At 40.0% G+C, this 24,015-nt stretch overlaps 1 protein-coding gene across 5 annotated transcripts in view; it reads right to left on the bottom strand.

The window, feature by feature from the left end:
- The window catches only part of FANCC (FA complementation group C), an 88,404-nt gene that overhangs the window by 43,608 nt on the left and 20,781 nt on the right, over window positions 1-24,015 (bottom strand). For all 5 annotated transcript variants that reach the window (XM_061377534.1, XM_061377531.1, XM_061377536.1 and 2 more), the window contains one exon: window positions 20,586-20,680. In XM_061377534.1, coding sequence (XP_061233518.1) covers window positions 20,586-20,680 — 95 coding nt within the window. The remainder of the gene's footprint in view (window positions 1-20,585; window positions 20,681-24,015) is intronic.

Below are 24,015 nucleotides of genomic sequence, written 5' to 3'. Positions count from 1 at the left end.
TTTTCAATGAACCTATGATTTAAATGCATAACTTCTGCCTTTCTCTTTAAGAACATTTAATATTTCATAGTAAAAGTAACTTTAAAAAGCAATAAAATAAGCCCTAAACATCAAAATAAGTAGCAGTTCTCTTAGCAGAAAATTTAATTTCAAATTCTGATCTCTGCAATAAGTAATAAAAAAAGGTAAAAACATATTCCATGCGTTCTCCTGAATGTCTGATGCTCTACCACACAAAATTAAGCAGTAAAATGCTGATGTTGGAAGCACAACACATAGCTGTTATTGCACTCTTCCCTAACAAATTTATGAGGCAGTCTGCACCATTTCAACAATTTTACCAGGAGCTGGCTGCACAGATGCTCCTGTGGAAAGCACATATTGTCTGCTAGCTATAAATATGAAGTGTTACATTAACCAGCATGCCACTGCCTAGCAAAGGAGGGAAGAAGGCTGTACCAAAAGCAAAGCTGAATGAAAAAAATCAAGGACTGGGTAAAAGCCCATTTGTCTCCACCAACTCCAGACCACTTCCTGAGGAAATGTCTTTAGAACCCTTTGATATAAACCTTTGATTAGAGGCAAGGATAAATTCCACATATAGTGGCTGAGGAGAAGTGCCACAGACTCCTGAAGGACCACAGGAAAATACACAAAAAGTTAATATGAAAAGTATAAACAAGTTACATACTTTAATCACCATCAGATGTCTTTCGTCTGAAGGAATACACTAAGGTCGTTGCAGTCATCAAAGTTCCTGATGATTATTTGCACAGGTTAGAGAAGGAATGATAACTCCTCTTTTCCAAACACACCAAAACAGCTGTAAGATCCCTAAAACCACAAGAGTGAGCCTCAGAAAGTGGTTAAGTAACTTTGAGATAAATTGTGTTCCAGAAGACTTAACATTTTCTGTTTCTCTCTTGGGTGCATGCCCCCTCGAAAACAGACCACTTGCTTCCCACAGCTGCTAGGGAAAACCAGATCCCCCACTCCATGCTTCCCCATCCCTCTTAAATGGGGATTGCCTTCTGATTATTTTCTATTTTAACTATGGCAAAGCATTATAGTGATACAAAGGTAAGAAACAGTCTAAAGCAACCAGTTACTCATTTTAGTCTGAATATTACTAAAATTAGTATTCTCTCCTTAAAAGGGGAAACAACAAAAAGTTTTGAATGCTGTATTTGTAATAAAACCATGCTAAAACCTACACTCTATAACACAGATTCTTCCTCTGCTAACTTTCCCAATAATAAATAGCAGATAAAATATATTCATAATTTTAACTGAAATCTGTTCTGCTCTTAATCTCTTTCAAAACTGTCTAGATAAGAAGAAAAAACCATGTTTCTCAGTATGACCTCTAGCAATTCATAAACTGTTTAATAGATGCATTACCCATATTTGTCATTAATATAGTATTCTTATCTCAGAGACATTTCAAATACGTTAATATTTTTCTGCATCAAATGGTCTTGGGGCCCATTTGTCCTGTCAAATGACAAATTATTCAGGCTCTTCCTAACTTAATAAAGCAGATTAAAGACCAATCTTGAGGTTCACTACAATTTGTGGACTAAGTATCTTCTTTGTGTTAGCTTAGATGCCCATCTCCTATAAAAATGTGAGTTTGTAGACTTCTTTTCATAAAGGCAGAACAATATTTAAAAAATAATAAAAAATTAAAAGCTTTTTTACACTATATTTGTATTATTCTTAATATAGGGTGTTCTTTCCTAAAAACCTTTTCTGATGTGTTTTTAAATGACAAAGTGTGCATAGAAATAAAAATAGCAGGTAGCCAAGTTTTATTGAAAGATGACAAGTATATTCGCCATGAAATCAAAACTTCACCTTTAAGAGACTATCAAAATTCCAATGTACAACCTACATCTCCATGTATAACTTAATGCATCTGTATTAAAGCTGGTAATGTTAGAGAGAATGAAGACATGTAACACTGTCTCCTTAAATCACAATGACCTAATTTATATTATTTATATAGTTTTTACTATGCGTTGCTTATGAGCAACAATAGTAAAAAGCTGAAAATGATTGAGGTTTTTTGGAGGTGTTTTTTTTTTTGTTTGGGTTTTTTTTGGTTTTTTGGTTGTTTTTTTTTTATGATTGTCATACTCTTTGTTAATGTAATTCCTTTTCTTCTAAAAAATACAGAATAAAGTGCAGTTGCAGTTCTTGGAGATGTACTGGCATGCAGACTTCTACTCCATCAAAAGGGCATTTAAGAAAAATGGACTGTTTTGCAGAAAAAATCATGTAATACCCTGCCCTAACTTGTGGTAGGTGTTTGACCTTAAAAGGATAGCAGCCACCCCAATAAATTAAATTCCTACAGGAAATAAGTTGGTAAGAAAGCTAGTAACTGTTCAACAGACAACAGCTTTTCAGGTTTGGGAAGACAAAACTTCTCACTTTTGAGTACTTAACTTGAATGCAAATTCATACTGTGGGAAACTTCAGTTCATCAAAGGATCTTATAGGTGTCTTAGAATGAGTCATTCTGCCAAGGATGGAATTGTTTCACGGAGCCTCCAAGATGACATATCATTTTTGTATGAACAGAACTTCAAGTAATCATCTCACACATACTGGAATGAGGCCCAACTGCTGGTGGAGTGTGCCTGGATCACTTGAATGCTACTGCACTCCTGCAGTACATCCTAATAGAACTCAGCATCATTTTCTTTCTATAAGCACTACACAATGTTTATTTCAGTAACTGAAATAAAACAAGTAGAGAGAATAACAGAAGTATTCCTTTTTAAAAAAATGTAAACATGAATAAATAGTAAACATGAGTTTTGGAAAAGAAAAAAGCCAAGTGAATCTGAGCCACATATACAGAAAAAAACTACAGCTGGCTAAAATTAAGATATGCAAAAACAACCACTGATCCTGGGGGGAAAAAGACAGGCATGGGGGAGAAGGTGTTATCAGTCTCTTACCAACAGATGAGGATGGGAACAGTAATAAAACAACATAGGGAAAAGTTCTGGGTAAAAGGATCTCATGTTCATTATTGTGCCAAAATGGTTCACCTCTGGGTTTCTTCTGGGTCTCCATCTTACAATCCTGTATTATAAAAATACCTTCATAAAATCAAGGAGAAATGTCAGGCAAGTAGCTTTGATCTCCAGCTCAGAGAAGATCATGTTTACAATTCTTTTTACTTATGCAAAACACTTAAGATGTTACCCCCTATCATGTGGTTAGGATGATCAGCAGATGGGCTTGAACTCTCAAATGTTAATGTGCAAACTTCTCTTGACAGGAGAATAAAAATGTTCACTGGCTGAGAAACTCTCTCCCTGCCCAAAATGAGGTCACTGTAACAATCATCCAAACTAAAGAGGGAAAATGTGAAACTGACTCCCTTAACAGATGTTATAGGGGTCACCATCACAGGAGAGAGTATATTCCTGGATGTAGAAAAGCTGAGTGGATTAGATATTGAGAAAACAACTGTACATTTGAAGCTTAATGGACCCTACTTGGAAATCTTACATAAGAAGTAAACACATTTGACTCTTTCAGGTGAAATTCTCGTCTGACAGTAGGCAAGACTAGTTGATCAGATAGGTTCTTCCTAGTGGAAAAGTAGCAATGAAAGAACTATGCTAGAGACCAAGTCAATCCTAAAGGCTGACTATGGCTTCAGCAAGTGTACCAGAGGAGAATGTATTTTTTATTGTTTACCCGAGGAATGATGATCAAAATGCATGACATGTACGTGAATCTGAGCTGCTGAAGCACTTCAGTATAGCAAGTTGTCTTCATAGTAGAGAATAAATCCGAGATACCCACTGATAGGAGGAAGACTTTCACCACAGGTGCTAAGAAAAGCCAAACATCTGATCTGATAGGTCAGACAATCTACTGTGAAGCACTGGTACTTACAGCAAGAGAGTGTTCATAATTTGAGATTAGGCTTTGAAATTCTGTGTGACAGAAAAAAATGCTCCACTGCAAAATATAATAGTTAACCTCTCTCTTACTCACTGTAGCAGATCAAATCAAAATCATCTAGAGTCCCTGTGTGGACCTCTTACTTAACAACTATACCATGTGAAGGACGCTTAGAGAACGTCCTCTGGGGTTTCACCTGTGGGAGATTGAAAAAGTGCCTGGAGAGCAGATAAAGCACTTCACTGTGTCATGGCTTAAGCCCAGCTGGCATCTCAGCACCATGCAGCCATTTGCCCACTCCCCTCCTTTCCCCTCTCCCCCCCACTTCAGTATGGGATGGGCAATAGAAAGAATGTAAACCCCAAAGGCTGAGTCCAATAACTAAAGTATAATACAAAACTACTACTACTAATTATAATAATAAGGGTAATAACAAGGAAGAGAATACAAAACTAAAAATGGAAGGAAAAAAACCCCAATAAACGTAAGTGATGCAAAATACATCATGCTCACCACCTGCCAAATGATACCCAGCCCTACCCGAGCAGCAATCTAGCCCTTCTGGGTGACTCCTCCCAGTTTATATACTGGGCATGATGTGCTGTGGTATGGAATGCTGCTTTGGCTAGTTTGGTTCAGGTGTCCTGTCTCTGCTTCCTCCCAGCTTCTTGTGCCCCTCCTCACTGGCAGAGCATGAGAGACTGAAAAGTCCCTGATCAGGATAAGTATTACTTAGCAACAGCTAACACATCCATGTGTTATCAGGACTGTTCTCAGACTAACGTCAAAACACAGCACAGTGCCAGCTACTAGGAAGGAGAAAAAAGAATAACTGTTACAGCTGAAACTAAGACACACTGTCACAGACTTTCCACACCACAAGATGCTCCTTTTGTCTACTGGAATACTTCCGATTCCAGCAAGCTTATATATCCATATCCCAGCTAGATGGGATCACAAAATACCAGTATAATTTTTTCTCAATCTCTAACAAATACACACATCTTTGTTTCAAACATTACATCAACAAACTTTGCTTTGGCCATCTGGGAGAAACACACAGTGACCCCTGGGTACAAAAAAATTTACACATAAAAATCTGTCCCACCTCCCCAGTAAAAGTCTTTTCTATTCCAATCTACGGAGCTGTTCTCATAGTGCACAAAGTGTCTACTTACCTCTTGTATACAAGCAGCAACTGAAAGATACAGAAAAATTACAGTAACTGAAACCTAAGCCTTCCTAGGACTTACCATGCAAAGTTTTAGACACTGTATTTCTAAGTCTTCTAACTCACATCTGCAGAAACCTCACATTGTATAAATCAAAAGTATTTCAAGGCAGAAGTAAGAATGAAAGAAATCTCAAGCCGAAAACAAACAAACAAACAAAAAAGCACTACTGTGGCAAACCTCAAAAGAGCATGCTGTTCAGGCCTGCTGATATACTATATAGAAGAGTAATCCAAGTGCTATACGTAATATGCTATGGCTACTAAAAATAAGTGAATAGGGAAAGAAACTTTAATACAGTATCTTACAGGGACGTTATCTCTGGGAAATACAGCAATAATCAAAAGCACTTTGTTTCTGAAAAGTAAGTAACTCTGCCTACCTGGCTTTAGTGGATTCTTACTTGACTTGGCTTGCACTTCAACTTCTGAAATAAGCCTTAACAGATTTACTTGTATTATGTCATATTCATTTGAGACCAGTCTAAAAAATCTCCATCAAAACTAAGAACCCTTAAATCTGTGACTGAACTTTTCCCTTTTAATATGTCTTTTCCACTGTCCTAAAGAAACCACCATGACAAGTCTTAAAGAAACCGCAAGAGCACTGCAATTTTCCCTCTGCCCTCACAAACTGACAGCAATAATCAGAACTATGTTGTTGTGACCCTCTGAACTAGTATTCTTAAATTACACTCTTCTACTTTTGAATTACATTCCCTAATGCTGCCTCTAACAATTATCACACATCGTATGTTTGAAACAAAACAAGTTTAATTACATAGGAACAGAAACACTACAAAAATAGTTCCCCAGCTAGCTAGTATCCTGCCTATGGATGGTGCCATGGTCAGGGATTTGGGTATCTAGAACTTGGGACTCAATTTAGTAGCCCAGGTCTACTGGGGGCTGGTGGAGCTGGTCTTTGGTAGGAGGCTTTCCAGACTGGTCAAGGAAGCTTTAAACTAGATGTGTTGGGGGAGGGGGGCATCATTCCATCCCAACACACCCAGTCAGTTGCCAGCACCTATAATATGTGTGCATGTCTACAGGGGTATGATATAACAGGCATCACAGAAACATGGTGGGATGGCTCCTATGACTGGAGTGGTGGAATGGAAGGTTACAGACTCTTTAGAAAAGACAGGCCTAGCAGGCAGGGAGAGGGTGTTGCTATTTATGTTAGGGATAGGCTGGAGAGTATGGAATTCTGTCTGGGGACAGGTGAGCAGTCAACAGAGGGTTTGTGGGTCAGGGCTAAAGGGAGAACAGCTATGGGAGACATTACTGTAGGGATCTGTTACAGACCGCCTGCTCAAAAGGAATCCGTGGATGAAGCACTCTATAAACAAATAGGAGCAGCCTCCCACTCACAGGCCCTTCTTCTCACAGGGGATTTCAACCACCCTGATGTCTGTTGGAATGACGATACGGCCTGGCACAAGCAATCCAGGAGGTTCCTCGATTGTGTGGAAGACAACTTCCTTCTGCAAGTAACAGAGGAACCAACAAGGAGAGGTGCCATGCTTGACCTTGTGCTCACCATCAGGGAAGGGATGGCTGGGAATGTGACTCTCCAGGGCAGCCTTGTTTGCAGCGATCATGAGATGGTCTAATTCGAGATCCTCAGGACAGTGAGAAGAGCGTGCAGCAAACTCACTGCCCTGGACTTCAAGAGAGCAGACTTTGGCCTCTTCAGGAACCTGCTTAGTAAGGTTCCATGGGATATAGCCCTAAGGGGCAGGTGGGGCTAACGCTGTTGGTTGATATTCAAGGATCAGCTGCTACAAGCTCAGGAGTGTTGCATCCCAGCTAGAAGGAAGTGCAGCAGGAGGGCCAGGAGACCTCCTTGGGTATCGATAAGGAGCTGCTGAGGAAACTTGGAAGAAAAAAAGAGGCTTATAAAAGGTGGAAGCAAGGACACGCAGCCTGGGAAGAATACAGGGATGTTGTTTGGGAAGCTAGGAACCAGGTTAGGAAAGCTAAGGCCCAGTTAGAAGTAAACTTGGCTAGGGATGTTAAGGATGACAGGAAGGGATTCTACAGGTACGTCGCTAACAAAGGAAAGTTTAGGAACAATGTGGGCCCCCTCAGGAGAACTGGCTAGCCTGGATTTGGAGAATGCTGAGGTTCTGAATGACTTCTTTGCCTCAGTCTTCACTGGCAAAGGCTCTGACCACACCAACCAGGTCTTGGAAGGCAGATGCAGGGACTGTGAGAATGAAGACCTTGGGCCCACTGTAGGAGAGGACCTGGTTTGAGACCGTCTTAAGAACCTGAACGTGCACAAGTCCATGGGACCTGATGAAATCCATCTGTGGGTCCTGAAGGAGCTGGCAAATGAAGTTGCTAAGCCACTGTCCATCATATTTGAAAAATCATGGCAGTCAGGTGAAATTCCCGATGACTGGAAAAAGGGAAATATAACCCCCATTTTCAAGAAGGGGAAAATGGATGACCCAGGGAATTACAGACCAGTCAGTCTCACCTCTGTGCCTGGCAAAATCTTGGAGCAGATTCTTGTGGAAGGCATGCTAAGGCACATGAAAAACAACAAGGTGCTTGGTGACAGCCAGCATGGCTTCACTAAGGGAAAATCCTGCCTGACCAATCTGGTGGCCTCCTGTGATGGGGCTACAGAACTGATGGACAGGGGCAGAGCAGTTGACATCACCTACCTGGACTTGTGCAAAGCATTTGACACTGTCCCACATGACATCCTTGTCTCTGAATTGGAGAGACATCAATTTGATAGATGGACCACTTGGTGGATAAAGAACTGGATGGATGGCTGCACGCAAAGAGTTGTGGTCAACGGCTCAATGTCCGACTGGAGACCAGTAACAGGTGGTGTCCCTCAGGGATTGGTGTTGGGACCAGTCTTGTTCAACATCTTTGTCGCTGACATGGACAGTGGGATTGAGTGCGCCCTCAGCAAGTTTGACAATGACACCAAGCAGTGTGGTTCGGTTGATACGCTGGAGGGAAGGAATGCCATCCAGAGGGACCTTGACACGCTTGTGAGGTGGGCTGATGCCAACCTCATGAAGTTTAACCATGCCAAGTGCAAGGTCCTACACCTGGGTCGGAGCAATCCCAGGCACAGCTACAGGCTGGGCAGAGAAGAGATTCAGAGCAGCCCTGCAGAGGAGGACTTGGGGCTGTTGGTTAATGAGAAAATTAACAGGAGCCGGCTTCAGTGTGTGCTCCCAGCCCAGAAAGCCAAGCGTATCCTGGGCTGCATCAAAAGCAGCGTGACCAGCAGGTCAAAGGAGGTGATCCTGCCCCTTTGTTCTGCTCTTGTGAGACCTCACTTGGAGTATTGTGTGCAGTTCTGTTGTCCTCAACATAAAAAGGACATGGATCTGTTGGAACAAGTCCAGAGGAGGGCCACGAGGATGATCAGGGGACTGGAGCACCTCTCTTATGAAGACAGGCTGAGAAAGTTGGGGTTGTTCAGCCTGGGGAAGAGAAGGCTGCGTGGAGACCTCATAGCAGCCTTCCAGTATCTGAAGGGGGCCTATAGGGATGCTGGGGATGGACTCTTCATTAGGGACTGTAGTGACAGAACAAGGGGTAACGGGTTAAAACTTAAACAGGGGAAGTTTAGATTGGATATAAGGAAAAAATTCTTTCCTTTTAGGGTGGTGAGGCACTGGAACATGCTGCCCAAGGAGGTTGTGAATGCTCCATCCCTGGCAGTGCTCATGGCCAAGTTGGACAGAGCCTTGGGTGACATGGTTTACTGTGAAGTGTCCCTGCCCATGGCAGGGGGGTTGGAACTATATGATCTTAGGGTCCTTTGAACCCTGAGTATTCTATGATTCTATGATTCTGCCTCTGATAACAGCCAGATGCAGAAGCCATAGGAAAACTTGTACAAACAGTGCAGACATGTAGTTGTGTCTTTCTTATTCTTCCTTCCTAAGGGTTTGGCTGCCTGTGTTTGAGGCCAGTTGCCACACAGTGCTGTGTGATCAGGAGCTTTAAGAAGCTGGGTCCTTCTGGCTTCACTTGGGAACTGCATTTAAGCACAGGCAAACAAGGCTCTTGGTCCTTGCCTGAGCTGTTGCAGCCATGCCTGTCCCTGGTCATGCACCTCGCTGTTCTGGAACCTGACCCAAACTTCTCAGCTTGACCTTGGACCTGCTTCATCACTGTAAGCTGTTCTGGCAATCTGGCGATCACAACTGATGGCTACCCTGGTGATTGTCACTGGACTTACCCTGTTCTTGAATGGCCGTGCTGTATCTGTGTAAATCCAGAGCCGTGTCTGCCTTCTTGTAACCTGCAGATCCTGGCTCTCCTTCCCCAGTGGAGAAGAATACTCTTGGCACTTCCTCACACTAGCTGTGTCAGTGTCCATTTACCTACAGAAACTTCCTCTGTCCTGTAATGGCCACAGTATTCAAGCTCACAAGGTACCACTAACAAGTCTTGCCAATTAGCCTGTCTTGAATATCCTCAGATCTCACACAAATTAAAACAGTCGATCTACACCTAAGGTTTGCCTCGCCAATGTCTTCCAAATGCTCATTAGATTTCCCAGTAAACAGCAATTCTGTCCAAGGTCTGAACTTACTTTTGCAAATGCTACATTTAGAGGTGAAAAATGTCTGATTACTAAATTTATCTTTAGACTTTTTTCCTTGGTGGATGCAACTGCTTTATTAGCATTTCAATTATAGCTTGATATACACCAAATAAAAAAAGAAACCCAAATATTTCACTTCATGAACTGAGCCTACTGAAAGAGTAGGAGTTCCTACTCTTGCTTTTGTTAGGCCCATGATACAACCAGTAGCATTTTCCTATTTCAACTGACATGGCTGCAGTGGTACCATCTCTGGTTTTCTGCAGAGATGGTCACAATAATTGAGGATGTTTTTCTTAAATGAATCCCTTCTGTTCCTCAAACACTTTTCACAAACTACACAACAGAATGTCCATTAAACAGTTCTGCACAACGGTATACTTGTAAGAATGGTTCAGGCAGCTTGATTAAGTGCATAAAAACTGCATCCTGAAGACCTTTTATACAGTCCATCCACATACATGGTACTTTTCCTTTTAATATGATCTCTCTTGCTCTACACTTCTCCACAGATATGCTACATCTATGCAAAGGCATTTTTGTTTGTTTCACTTAAGTCAGAAGTTCTGCTTCTTTTAGAATGGCTTGGGGCTTCTGACCATATTATTGTTGTGTTTGGATATTACAATTTTCTTCCAGACTCACAGAACTTCCTCATTTGTAAAAACATGTTGCTGAATCCTAGTGGCACAAACTGACTGCTGAACCCAACCCAAACGACAGTAAACAAAAGCAGTTTTCCCTGTGGAGAGGGCTGAACTTGAAAATGTTTGCTCTGTTTTTCAAAGAGGAGCCCTGATGTCACAGCAAGCCTAGTACCTGACAACAATCAGAAATGTCTCTCCTTGTGTGTCAGATATTTTCTTTCTATTTATTTAACTTAGAAATCTTTCACTGGTCCACCACCCTGCCCAGATTCTGGCAAGAAGTACAAAGCTCCACCAGGTAATTTTAGATCTGCATGCCCTTTCAGCTCAACTTCCCCCTACCCCCATCAGATTTGGCTTGCCAACTATGTCTAGCAAATGAGCACTCCATCTCCCCATGCTTCGTAATGACACTGTCTTTTGCTTGCTTTTGACAAAAGTTCAAGTGTCAAATTGCTGGTTAACAAATACAAGGCATCAGAAGTCAGGTCTACACATGCTAACATGTCTCTCAAGGCTTGTTTGAAATCCTGAGCACACTGTGAACTCTCACCTGTGAGCAAGCCCTTGAGTTTGTAAGACTGGGTATTTCTGTCTTATTTACAAGTCATTTTACAGAATTTACTCTTTTAATTTTCCTTTTGCATTCTCTAAAACATCTCATTTTTATGTTTCATTTTACATAATACATGTGTGTATAGCTTTTGCACACATATCTGAAGTAACCATTCACCCAGCTGCCACTGGCTGAATTAACTGAAAATTGTTTTAACATACCAATTAATTTATCTCATATAATTACGAAGAGGAAAGCTGCTTTCTGAATTCTCTAGGTTTTAATACCATCACTTTTGACAGAACGGCATATCTGAGTTTTCTGTATGTACTTTCAGTGATACATAGGGTGGTATGTTGGCATTTAATCTGTTCTACCTACAGTTGGAATAGTTTTTTAATTTTTGCTAATACATGTAACTGAAAAAACACTGTAGAATAAAGTGCTTTTCAGATACCTGTTTCATTCTGCTCCTGAGATCTAGCCTTGAGATTGTGTGCAAATGCACCATGTATCAACAGAGATAGACTACATGAGCAAAACATGATTTTATAGTTACTGCCATTATTACATATTCGTTGTACAACATGGTGGACTGAGAACTATCCAGAAGCTAGGTTAGCACAAGCACTGCTTATCCTTTATTGCTTAAATAAACAATGGGAAAACCACTGGTTTAACTGTAGTGACAATTACATTCACTCAGGTATGTTTGCTGTTCTTTAGTCAACTTCATTATTAAACGGATAGGTTACGTTTTAAACAAAAACCCTTATATTTGGTCTCCACACACAAAAAAACCCCACAACCCTGTATAAATAGAATTTTGAACATAGAATTGGTAAGCAGAACCTTTTATGTTTCCCCTTATATCTGGGAAACATTTTTAAACCAGGTTTTCCTATTCAGAAACTAGTATGCTTCCTCTTCTTTGACTTGCAAGTCAAGTAAAACATTTGGGTTCCTTTGATGCTACTGTGATGGCCTGTCAACTTACAAATACCATCAAAAATCTGCATTTCCCATCCTGTCTACAGGATATGAACTTACATGGGATTTAAAACTGGATTAAAATTTCCATGAAAGATGAGAACATTAATAATTGCATTGCACAACAATATGTTTAAAATTACATTAATTTACACGTGCTTCAATGCTCTGACTAGTAATGAAATATAAGAATAATATATACTCTGGGAAACAAACAAAGCAGTATTATAAAAGCAATCACTAGCCCATAATTATCCATAATCTCTTGCGTGTTCACAAAAGCCTCCAGAACAGGCAATGAATAGCTACAGGATATTTGGTAGGCTGTTTTTCTTTGTTTCCACTTTTTACGAGGCATATTTCTTTAATAATTGCTCTTAGCTCTAACTAAGAATGGAAAATGTTTGTAACATAGAACAGCTTAAGTGAAAGTATAATGTACAACAGCTAAGTCCCAGTTTTTATTTCCTGTTACCCATTCCAGTGAATGTCCTGTTCATGCCTACCCTGTAACAGCGTTATTTTATACCCATTAATTTGGCTGCAGAAGTTCAACTTGGTCCCTCCTCAGAGGAAGTACTCATCTTTATTTGTCACCCTCATGACAAATTAGAGTACTTCACAATACTGACTTTCTAACAAAACACATCCAGATGGAATCAGGGAAAGGCCACAATGTTATTCCTATTAGTTTAATCCCTTAACAACAGCGAAGTTACCTGGCTCTAAAAATCGGTTTGCGAGAACGCGTGTTTGTGTGTGTCCCATGTCCGCGTGGGGTATCTGAAGGCAATCGCTTCATACAGAGGCTGACATCTACTGGCATTTAGTGGTATCAGTTCACGCAACTTAACCTACGCTTGCTCGAGTCTCTGCTAATGCAGCTAATGCATTGAAGAAAGCTTACTCTTAACAAGGTACCAGAAACAAAAGAATGGCTGCTTTGTTGTACTCGACAGTGTGGGGAAGTCTTATATCAAATAAACTTCTGAAACCAGCAGCAGGGAAAAATGTGACAGAATAAATTACAACATGGGAGCAGCAAACCAAGTAATACGATAACAGAGATACTAAAAACATTTTAGCATAGATGACTTGACCATATGTAAGTGGGTAACCATACATATATATATATAAATGTATATAGGGTTACATAATAAAAGAGGGGAAATAAAAAAACATGTGCTGTGCAGAATACAATTTGTAATTTTACAACATGATGGAAGGATGGGGCTAGAAGAAAGGATTAGTTATTTATTTTTTGGTTTCTGTTTCTGACTGCATCACAAGTCATTCATTGTAGCCACTTCAGAACCAAGGATGTTTTCTAAACTGTTTGTGTGCAGTGTTTAACAAACAGATCCTCAGATACAAAGCCCCTAAATACTAAAAAATTCCCCATAAGTATGAAGTATTAGTTATCATGACAAGTGTTGTAGAATTCTTCTACATCTCTGAAATACTCACGGGCAAGACAAAAATCAATCCAACTGTGTGCACTGAGCATACAGAAAAGAAGATCAGTACATTAGTTTTCCTATTAGTGAGTATCCTGAATTGTTGCCCAAAATTTCAGGACAGGAATCTTAACACAGAACTCTCACTACTGCAAGCACCATCAGACAGCTAAGACTCAAAACAGTGCCACACAATCTGGGCAGCAATGAAGCTGGCTTCTAATCTGGAGACTACTATTAAAAGAAAACGTTCACCTTCCCTTTGAAGATGATGTATTAGAATGCTGTGAAGTGGGAAGTTGTGTACCTATTAATATAAAACAAACATATGTGTACCTGTATGTAACAGAAAGAATGCCATCTACTGATATTTAAGAATATACACCACTGTTAATAAGTTAGTAAATAGCTATCATAATAACCAACAAAGTTGTCATTGCGATATACTGGAAACAACTGCGTCCTGTTCCAAACTTTTCCTCACATACTTGGCATTCTGTATTTTAACAAACATACATAAATCATATATCCTAAAATAAATAAATACATAAATAAATAAATAATAGAAAATAAATATATAGATAAATAAATCTTCTTCTCATAAAACAGACACAGAAAAAATACAATTTTCTAATTCTAAGGTCTTAAGACCTTATTCAGACTTTCAATACTTAAAGGGGGCTTATAAGAAAGATGAGGAAAAACTTTTCAACAGGCCTGTTATGATAAGAGAGGGGGTAATGGTCTTAAACTCAAAAATCATTGATCCAGACTGCACATAAGGAAGCATTTTTCTACAATGAGGGTGGTGAAACACTGGCAGAGGTTGCCCAGAGAGGTGGCAGATGCACCATCCCTGAAAACATTTAAGGCCAGTGGATGAGGCTCTGAGAAACCTGAGCTAGTTGAAGATGCTCCTGCTTATTGCAGGGGGGTTGCACAAGGTGACCTTTAAAGGTCCCTTCACAGCATCACAGTATCACAGTATGTTAGAGATTGGAAGGGACCTCAAAAGATCATCTAGTCCAATCCCCCTGCCGGAGCAGGAACACCTAGATGGGGTTACACAGGAATGTGTCCAGGCGGGTTTTGGATGTCTCCAGAGAAGGAGACTCCACAACCTCCCTGGGCAGCCTGTTCCAGTGTTCTGTCACCCTCACTGAGAAGGAGTTTCTTCTCAAGTTTATGTGGAACCTCTTGTGTTCCAGTTTGTACCCATTGCCCCTTGTCCTATCATTGTTTGCCACTGAGAAGAGCCTGGCTCCATCCTCGTGACACTCCCCCTTTATATATTTATATACACTAATAAGGTCACCCCTCAGTCTCCTCTTCTCCAAACTATAGAGACCCAGCTCCCTCAGTCTTTCCTCATAAGGGAGATGCTCCACTCCCTTAATCATCTTAGTTGCCCTGCGCTGGACTCTCTCCAGCAGGTCCCTGTCCTTCTTAAACTGAGGGGCCCAGAACTGGACACAATATTCCAGATGAGGTCTCACCAGGGCTGAGTAGAGGGGAAGGAGGACCTCTCTCCACCTACTAACCACCCCCCTTCTAATACACCCCAGGATGCCATTGGCCTTCTTGGCCACAAGGGCACAGTGTCGGCTCATGGTCACCCTGTCGTCCACCAGGACCCCCAGGTCCCTCTCCCCTACACTGCTCTCTAACAGGTCGTTCCCCAATCTATACTGGAACCTGGGGTTGTTCCTGCCCAGATGCAGGACTCTACACTTTCCCTTGTTATATTTCATCAAGTTATTCCCTGCCCAACTCTCCAGCCTGTCCAGGTCTCGCTGGATGGCAGCACAGCCTTCTGGCGTGTCGGCCACTCCTCCCAGCTTAGTGTCATCAGCAAACTTGCTGATAGTACACTCAATTCCCTCATCTAAATCATTGATAAATATATTAAATAATACTGGTCCCAGTACCGACCCTTGAGGCACTCCACTAGATACAGGCCTCCAACTAGACTCCGCCCCATAGACTACAACTCTCTGGCTTCTCTCCTTCAGCCAGTTCACAGTCCACCTCACTACCTGATCATCCAGACCACACTTCCTCAATTTAGCTGTGAGGATGCTGTGGGAGACTGTGTCAAACGCTTTGCTGAAGTCAAGGTAGACCACATCCACCGCTCTGCCATCATCCATCCACCATTTTATTTCCTCATAAAAGGCTACGAGATTGGTCAAGCATGACTTCCCCTTGGTGAAGCCATGTTGACTGCCCCTCATAACCCTCTTATCCTTGATATGCCTTAAGATGGCACCAAGGATAAGGTGTTTCATCACTCTCCCAGGAATGGAGGTGAGGCTGATTGGTCTATAGTTACCCGGGTCCTCCTTCTTGCCCTTTTTGAAGACAGGAGTGACATTTGCTTTCCTCCAGTCCTCAGGCACCTCTCCCGTTTCCCAAGACTTGGTAAAGATGATGGAGAGCGGTCTAGCAATGACCTCCGCCAGTTCCCTCAGCACCTGCGTGTGCATCCCATCTGGACCCATGGATTTATGGATGTCCAGATTGCTCAACTGGTCTCTAACCCATTCCTCATCGACTAAGGCAAACCGCTCCGTTGACCTATCTCCATCTGAGGTCTCAGCGGTACAGGGCTCTTCAGGACTGCCTCCGGCAGAGTAGACAGGGACAAAGAAGGCATTCAGTAACTCTGCTATCTCTGTACCTTCTGTCACCAGGGCACCCGTCCCGTTCATCAGCGGGCCTACATTGCCTCTGGTGTTAGTTTTACCTCCATGTATTTGAAAAAGCTCTTTCTGCTGTCCTTGACCCCTCTCGCCAGCTTTAATTCCAAGGAGGCCTTAGTCATCCTAGCAGCTTTCCTACATCCTCTAGCAGCAGCCTTATATTCTTCCCAAGTGGCCAGCCCTTCCTTCCATGACCTGTAAACTCTTCTCTTCCACTTCAGCATACCCAGCAATTCCCTATTTAGCCACGCAGGTCTCCTGACCCTCTTCCTTGACTTCCTATGTGTCGGGATGCTCTGACCTTGAGCTCGGAAAAAGCAGTCCTTGAACGTCAACCAACTATCTTGGGCCCCTTTACCTTCAAGCAGCCTAGCCCATGAGATTTCCCCTAGCAATTGCTTGAAGAGGCCAAAGTTTGCCCTGATAAAGTCCAGGGTTGCGATTCTACTTGCTATTCTACTGGCCCTACCACACAAGATCCTGAATTCTACCATCTCGTGGTCGCTGCAACCAAGGCAGCCCTCAACCTTCACTGCTTCGATCAGACCCTCCTTGTTAGTGAGGATGAGATCCAGCAGCGCACCTCTCCTGGTTGGCTCATCCACCATTTGCATGAGGAAGTTATCATCCATACACTGGAGGAACCTCCTGGACTGCGGCTGGGTTGCTGAGTAGTCCTTCCAGCAAACATCAGGGAAGTTAAAATCCCCCACGACGACCACGGCCTGTGACTGTGAGGCTGCTCTCAGCTGCCTGTAGAAGGTCTCATCAACTTCCTCACCCTGATCCGGTGGCCTGTAACAGACCCCCACAACAGTATCGCCCCTGCCAGCCTGCAAACTATTCCCCAATTCTACAGTGAGAAAAAACCTATTCTATGATTCTACTCCCCGTTTCCATCTTCTATTTCACATAAAAGCTATTTTGAATATTCTATAAACATACGAGGACAATTCCTCTATTTCTCAAGGATAACGTAGTCTCATTTCCTTCATGCCTTACTGATGCTTTACTATGCTCATTGTGATAGAAATACTATAAACGCTTTGGTAACTCATTCCAAATAAAGCCAAAATACATTGAAACGTGCAGACCTACATATCACACTCCCAGACCTTGACTTCTTTCCATTTTTTTTCCATCAGCTATTCTCCACAACTTCCCTGCAGTTCCATCAATGTCAACTTTCTACCTTCACTCTTGTAATATTCAGGAGTAACTAAATAATCTTACAAAGTTCCAGTAAATCAATGAACAACTCTTCCCTGACAGACAAAACAGTAAATCTGCTTAAACCCTAAAATTTTAAGAAAAACAATTTTGCTGAACTCCTGTTTTTATAACAGTGCTGGTTCTATTCTCTTCTTGAATACTGTTGCCTACTCAAGATGTATGTTAATGAGTTAAACTATTAAGAATGACAAATATTGTCATTCAATATTCAACAAACACCTGATCAGACAGCTGGATGATCCAAGATACAAGCAAAAAAAAATCTCTTGACATCTAAACAGGAAAGGAAAACCAAACACAAATATAAGTGTATAGCGAGATGTAACTAAGCATTTTGATTTGTAACTAAGCAGGTGCATCTGTCCCGAAAAGTAAATCACAAATGTTTCCATTTTGAACGATTACTGATTGACCATACTTTTAATGCTAATTCATCACAGTCTTAGAAATACTGCTGCACAGAAAGCAAAGGTCGTAAAAACCCATTTTGCTGAAAATTCTGCCAGATTCAGAAGTAGGGGTGAAAGGTCAGTGCTTCATTAACTGAACCAATTCAATTAAAACTGTAGTTTAATTAAAAAGTCAAGATGATCATAAAAAACACAGGTCATCCGGAGAACATCACTAAAAATCTCAAACATCCTGTGCTTAATTGGCAGTAAATTTCTTGATCTGGCTTTTTTGAGCAATCCACCGCAAAACACTTCAATACCATTTAACACAATAGACAGAATTCCATCAAATTTAGTCTAAATAAATACAACTTCAAGGTAAGTCAAAAAGCTGGCATTTGGAAGACAGATATATGCCTTCCATTCTTCTGGAAAACAAGATTCCCATTCAGATGCTCTAAGGTGTCCTCTTCAGGAGGCAAGTGTAACAATACTAAAGACAGAAGGACTTGATGTTATGTGTTCAGATTTATAACTCAAATAAAAAAAAGAAAAAGCCAAACCAAAACAACAACAAAACACACACACAAAGCCAAACCAAAACACAAGCCCCTTTTTACAAGAAACATTTGAGCACTGCTGTACAATCAGGCGTTTTACTAAATACACACTATATTAAACTATTCAAACACGTTTCCATGTTTGCTATGTATAAAATAACAAGGTGACACTGAAGTTCTGGAACCTCCTAGTTCCCTAAAAAAGCAGAGAAACTCCAGCAAGCAAGTGTTGCAGTTTTCTGCAAACGCTGAATTTGGCAAAATGAAAATCCTTTACCTGAAAACATGTTTGCATTATCAAAGAGGTACTCTCAAGTGGTGAATTTTGTTCACTGAGTGCTGCAGTTTCCAAAGGAAATAATAATATAGTCATTGCTTTCCACTGCATACATTTGGAAACAAGTGGTGTCCACCACCTTTCCAGCATTGCTTAGCCCAGCAGAAAATTGAGAAGCTAAACTCTGAGAGAAGTTGGGGCTGAGAAAGTTGGGACTGTTCAGCCTGGAGAAGAGAAGGCTGCGTGGAGACCTCATAGCAGCCTTCCAGTATCTGAAGGAGGCCTAGAAGGATGCTGGGGATGGACTCTTCATTAGGGACTGTAGTGATAGAACAAGGAGTAAAGGGTTCAAACTAAAACAGGGGAAGTTTAGACGGGCTATAAGGAAAAAATTCTTTCCTTTTAGGGTGGTGAGGCACTGGAATGGGTTGCCCAGGGAAGCTGTGAATGCTCCACCCCTGGCGGTGTTCAAGGCCAGACTGGACAGAGCCTTGGGTGACATAGTTTAGTGTTAGGTGTCCCTGGCCATGGCAGGGGAGTTGGAACTTGATGATCTTAAGATACTTTCCAATCCTAACTATTCTATGATTCTATAATGAATGCTGGACAATACGAATCCAAGACTAAATTCTAATGATTATATAAACAATTTTATAATACCCCTTCTTTTAATCTCAACTTTTGTACCCTGGTGCTGTGCATTTTCCATTCTCCCTTACCTATCCTTTCTTTTTTTTTTTTTTTTTTAAGTTTCTCAAGAGTTCTTTCTTTCCCTCCAATTAAAATATAAAAGTATTGCATTTCATATCATATTGAGCTACACTCACATTAGGCAACTAGGGAAGTGCTGAATGATAAAAATAGGTAGTAAAACATGTTTATGCTTTGAACTCAATGCCCTCTTCCCTATAACTTTTAGGTTAACTCTTGACCCATCAAGTCACAATGACTACTAAGATTGATTCAAAAACACATAGTAGGTAGAAAAAAATCCTGCGGGACTACAGCGAGGCTTGACTCAAATGCTTACATGCTGGTCCCAGACTAAGACCCTTTCAGGTGGCAGTACTAATAAAAGCAGTAGCGCCAACTATTAAGTAAGAAATTAACTAAAGAAGCCTACGAGTATTTTCAGCTTCAGCAGACATGCACATAAATAATGATCAGGCTGCTATATTACCACTGGTTGTAACGACTATAAAATAAAAACAAAAGCACCAAATATTAGCAAGTCCATTAATATCTATAAGCATATTTTGACATGGACCAATGGAGAATGCAAAGATGTAAAATCAACAATCCTCAAACTGCTACTCAGCAATGTAAAGCACTACGCATCAATATGCTGCAAGTTATTTACATGCTGATGTGCTTTGCTAGTTCAGTGTGGAAATGTATAAAATATGAAAAGATGTACCATGCAAAACCCTAAATTTGGGATTAAAGTTAAGGATTCATTATTCCTTAAGCCAGTAAATATAAATCCACAGACAAGCACTAAGCCTCCCCTCTCTGGCTGCTTTGATGAAAGTTTGGATAGAATTATGTTCTTCATAGGCAGGAGATTAAACAAAAGCAAGAAAGAATAATATTAAAGAGCAAATGTAAGTTGTTTTCAAAACAAGCTATGGCGTTTCTCCTGGTTATTTATTTTGTCCTAAATAAAAAGGGGTTGGGTTTGGTTTTTCAATGATACTTTTTTCCCTTCTGATTTGTGTTCGCTGCTCACTAATCAGTTATCTTAATAGTGAGCTATTATATGAGTTATCTGAATATCCTGGTGCATCTACCAGGTTAAAAGTCACCAAAACGATCCATTTTTAAATGCCACATCTTTTTAATATTTAATATAACAGATTAATATTCTAATTAGAGTGCTATATACATCAACACAATATGTATGCAAGTTGTGTTTGGAGCAGTTTCTTAAATGACAGTGTCTCTATGCTATAGATGCAGCACCTTTAAATAATCAACTTAATTTAAAGCAGTCCTGGGAAGGATTCATTCACTTACCCGTATCCAGCTGTTGGCCTTCAATTCCACAGGGTTCTGTGGTTCACTGCTGTATAGACAACATAAGCACCACATCAGAGTCTTCTGGCTTTCATCTGCAGGAAAAAAAGCAAATAAGGATACATTTGGGGGGAGAAAAAAAAAAAAAAGAAAAAAAAAAGAAAAATCAAAACACAGAGAAAAGTACACACAACAATCCCTATCCATCAGCAAAACTAAAGCCCTAAGTTTCAGTCTCAATTCATAATGCTTCTATTCTACCAGATTCACACCTCACATTTAACGTTATTCATACATAGTTTTTGTGTAATCATTTCCTTCAACAGAAGTTCAAAATCTATACAACAGATACATGCATGACCTATTGATGAATTTATATAGTAATTTCAGGCAATTTCAGAATCGATACATTTCACTCCAATATCAAAATAATGTAACAAGCAATAATCAGCAGTAGCAAAATAGTTATTACATTGTGTCCAAAGCTTGCACAATCAAAGAATGCTCACTTCTGAAAAAGTTATGAATTCACTCATAACAAGAATATAAAACATCAAGTTTTCTGCCGAAATATATTAGGATTTTCCATGCTTCAGGAAAATTACATTTCTGCAGGCAGAATAATAGCTAAATGCTGATGGGAAAAAAAAATCCTATTTTGATTTTCTATTCAGGATGAGATCAGGTTTTAGTTTATTCTAAGGCACTGTTGGAATGAGCTGTCTCCTCTCACATACTGTTATGCCTCCTCTCAGATACCGTTATAGAGGAGCTGATTATTTGGAATAAGCACCGTAAGAGCCATTCAATTTGTCATTATTTCCCACAGTTTTGTTTTCAATAGGTTTATTTGTTTGGGTGGGGCCTTTTGTTCATGGTTTTTTGTCTGTTGGTTTTTTGGGGTTTGTTTTTAACATTCTTTGGCAGACACTCAGAATAAAACTTCATTATTATTGTTCATTATTGTAATAAAAATTATGAAAACTGGATATAGTATTGTAGCTCTGGTATAAAATTCACCTAGTAAGCAATATTATTCTTGTTAAAAATAATACAAATTAGTAATATCATATGAGTTTTAAAAATTATATTAGGAGACAATTTGATTATCAAACTCGGCAAGTTTTCTTTTGTTTTCTGTGTATTTGTTATCCAGGATGTAATAAATAGCATTATTTAGAAGTGCTTTGTTGGCAAAGCCTGAAGAAAAAATAAAGGCTCCATTAAGTAATGCTTGTATTTTCACCAGATCAGAGAAGCTAATATTGATTTAAACCAGTATTCCTCAATAAATGTCCAGCAAGCCTGTAGGCCATTACCGGCCTCCCACTGACTAACATCTCTGCACAGAAATGGTTACTCAAACATACAGATTTAACTGACTACAATTTGGGGTATTCTGCCATTGTGTGTTTGGGGATTTTTTTTTTTTTTTTTTTAAATATGGATTTTTACAAGGCTAACAATTTCCTAGGTTGTTCAAGATTGGAGTTAAAGGTGGTATCTTGCATACTACTCAGCATAAATTGAAACTGTCCATACGCTTTGACTGGAATTATGTCCAACTAGCATTCAGATATCAGCACTAAGAGACAAATCCATCTCCTTCAAAAAGTGTTTCACCTTAAAATTCTGATATGAAATTATATGGGAAGAAAAATAAACAAATACTGGTTTATTTGTTTAAATGACTAAATGATAGCCATTTGCTTCTTAGAAAATTAAGATTTTAAACATTATTTATTACCAGAAGTAAAATATTCTGTTTATAAAGTCTTGCATTACAGATCATTTCCAATTACATTAATTATATTTAAAAAAAAAACCAAAACTATATAAAAAATGAAAGGAGAAAAGAAAAACAATTAAGCCTAAATTGCTTATCCTAAATATGTATATACACAGTTCAAGTGTTCCTTCTTTTGACTATTCATACTATACATCTACAGTATGACATTAAGTAATTTTATTTAAGTTACAGTTACTTATTGGCTATAACCAAAACTGAAGAAACCTCCCATAGGTCTATGAAACCTATGGGTCCAGAAAAAGGGACCTACAGGCGACTTGCTGAAGAACCCAATGACACTCTGAGGGATGCTCTCAGGTTCACCATTTTCTTTTTACAACTGCTTTAAACTGGTGATGAAAGATTGGAAGATCAAGAATAAGGAGGGACAGGTCTTAAAATAATTATGGCAGCTGCAAGATAACCATATCAAAAGACCAAACACAGCCACAGAAAACCTGCTGGTGGCTTTTTTCCTCCTGTGCTTCTACTAACTCTGATCCCCACTGAAAACCCATCGTCAACATATGCACTGAAAACCATTACCAGGATATAAATTAAGGCATTTGATCTTACGATGGCATGAAAGAACACTCACTACTAAAATACCCAATCAGTACATCAAGAGGAAAAAATCAGTAACTCAAAGGTGAAAATTGCATCTCATAAAAGGTCACCAGCTATCTTCTTGACTTCTTGAGTAGGTTAATATTGTAACTCCAACTAAATGAATGAAAACTTTCCATGGGACAACAACAAAAAAAAAAAAAAAAAAAGAAGAAGGAAAGAGAGGAAAAAGAAAAAAAAAAGGCATAACACAGTCAGTTTATAAATACCCTCTCATGAACAGGGCCAAAATGCAGAAAACCCTAATCTTACAGCCAGAAATACTCTTTTTAGAGCTTGTTGTAAAGTTTTATTGAAATATATCAGATAATGTTGATTAGCTACATTTCTTGTTGATTAGATACATTTCTGTGGAAATGAATGCGTACATAATAAGCATGCATGCTCACACACATATAGTGACATACAGAGCCACCAAGATATTCCCCAGCATTTATAGTATTAGTTTGGGATTCAAGACATTTGGGATCAAAACTCAAACCAGGAGGGTCCTACTGAGAAGATAATCCCCCAGGCCACAGAAAAAAAAAAAAAATTAGAATTCCTTACCAAGACTGAATTCCTCATATATCCCTTGTGGCTTAGGACCACAAGTACAGCCATGAGATTTTCTTCAGTTGTGCTTCCTTCACGTTAGCATTCTAAATAAGGCTCACTTGGTCACCTCCTGCTCAGGGGTGTTTATGAGGAGATTATTTTCCCTTGGAGACCACACTTCCTGCACTGAGTGGTCAGCCATGTCAGCTTCCAGCACCAACAGACATTCACCTGAGGTGATAGGTATTGTGGTTTGGACATGATGCAGAAGTATAATGTTTTCCCTCCTCCATTTATTAGTATGAAAGACTGAATTGAACAAAATTCGTTCCTTCTACTGCAAGGGTGGCCTGGTCTCACACACACAGCTGAATGAGCTATTTATCCAAATGAGAAATTACACGAAACCCACTTGAGACTCAGCATCTACTACAGCCAGCACTATCTTAAAGAGTGTCTTCAGAACTAGTCCCAAAC

This window comes from Neopsephotus bourkii, unplaced genomic scaffold (genome assembly GCF_033783945.1).
Source record: "Neopsephotus bourkii isolate Nb327-2 ecotype Australia unplaced genomic scaffold, CSIRO-AGI_Nbou_v1 NB_1759, whole genome shotgun sequence".
NCBI lineage: Eukaryota > Metazoa > Chordata > Aves > Psittaciformes > Psittacidae > Neopsephotus > Neopsephotus bourkii.
The sequence above is the reverse complement of the archived record's forward strand: the minus strand, read 5'-3'. Positions and strand labels throughout refer to the sequence as shown.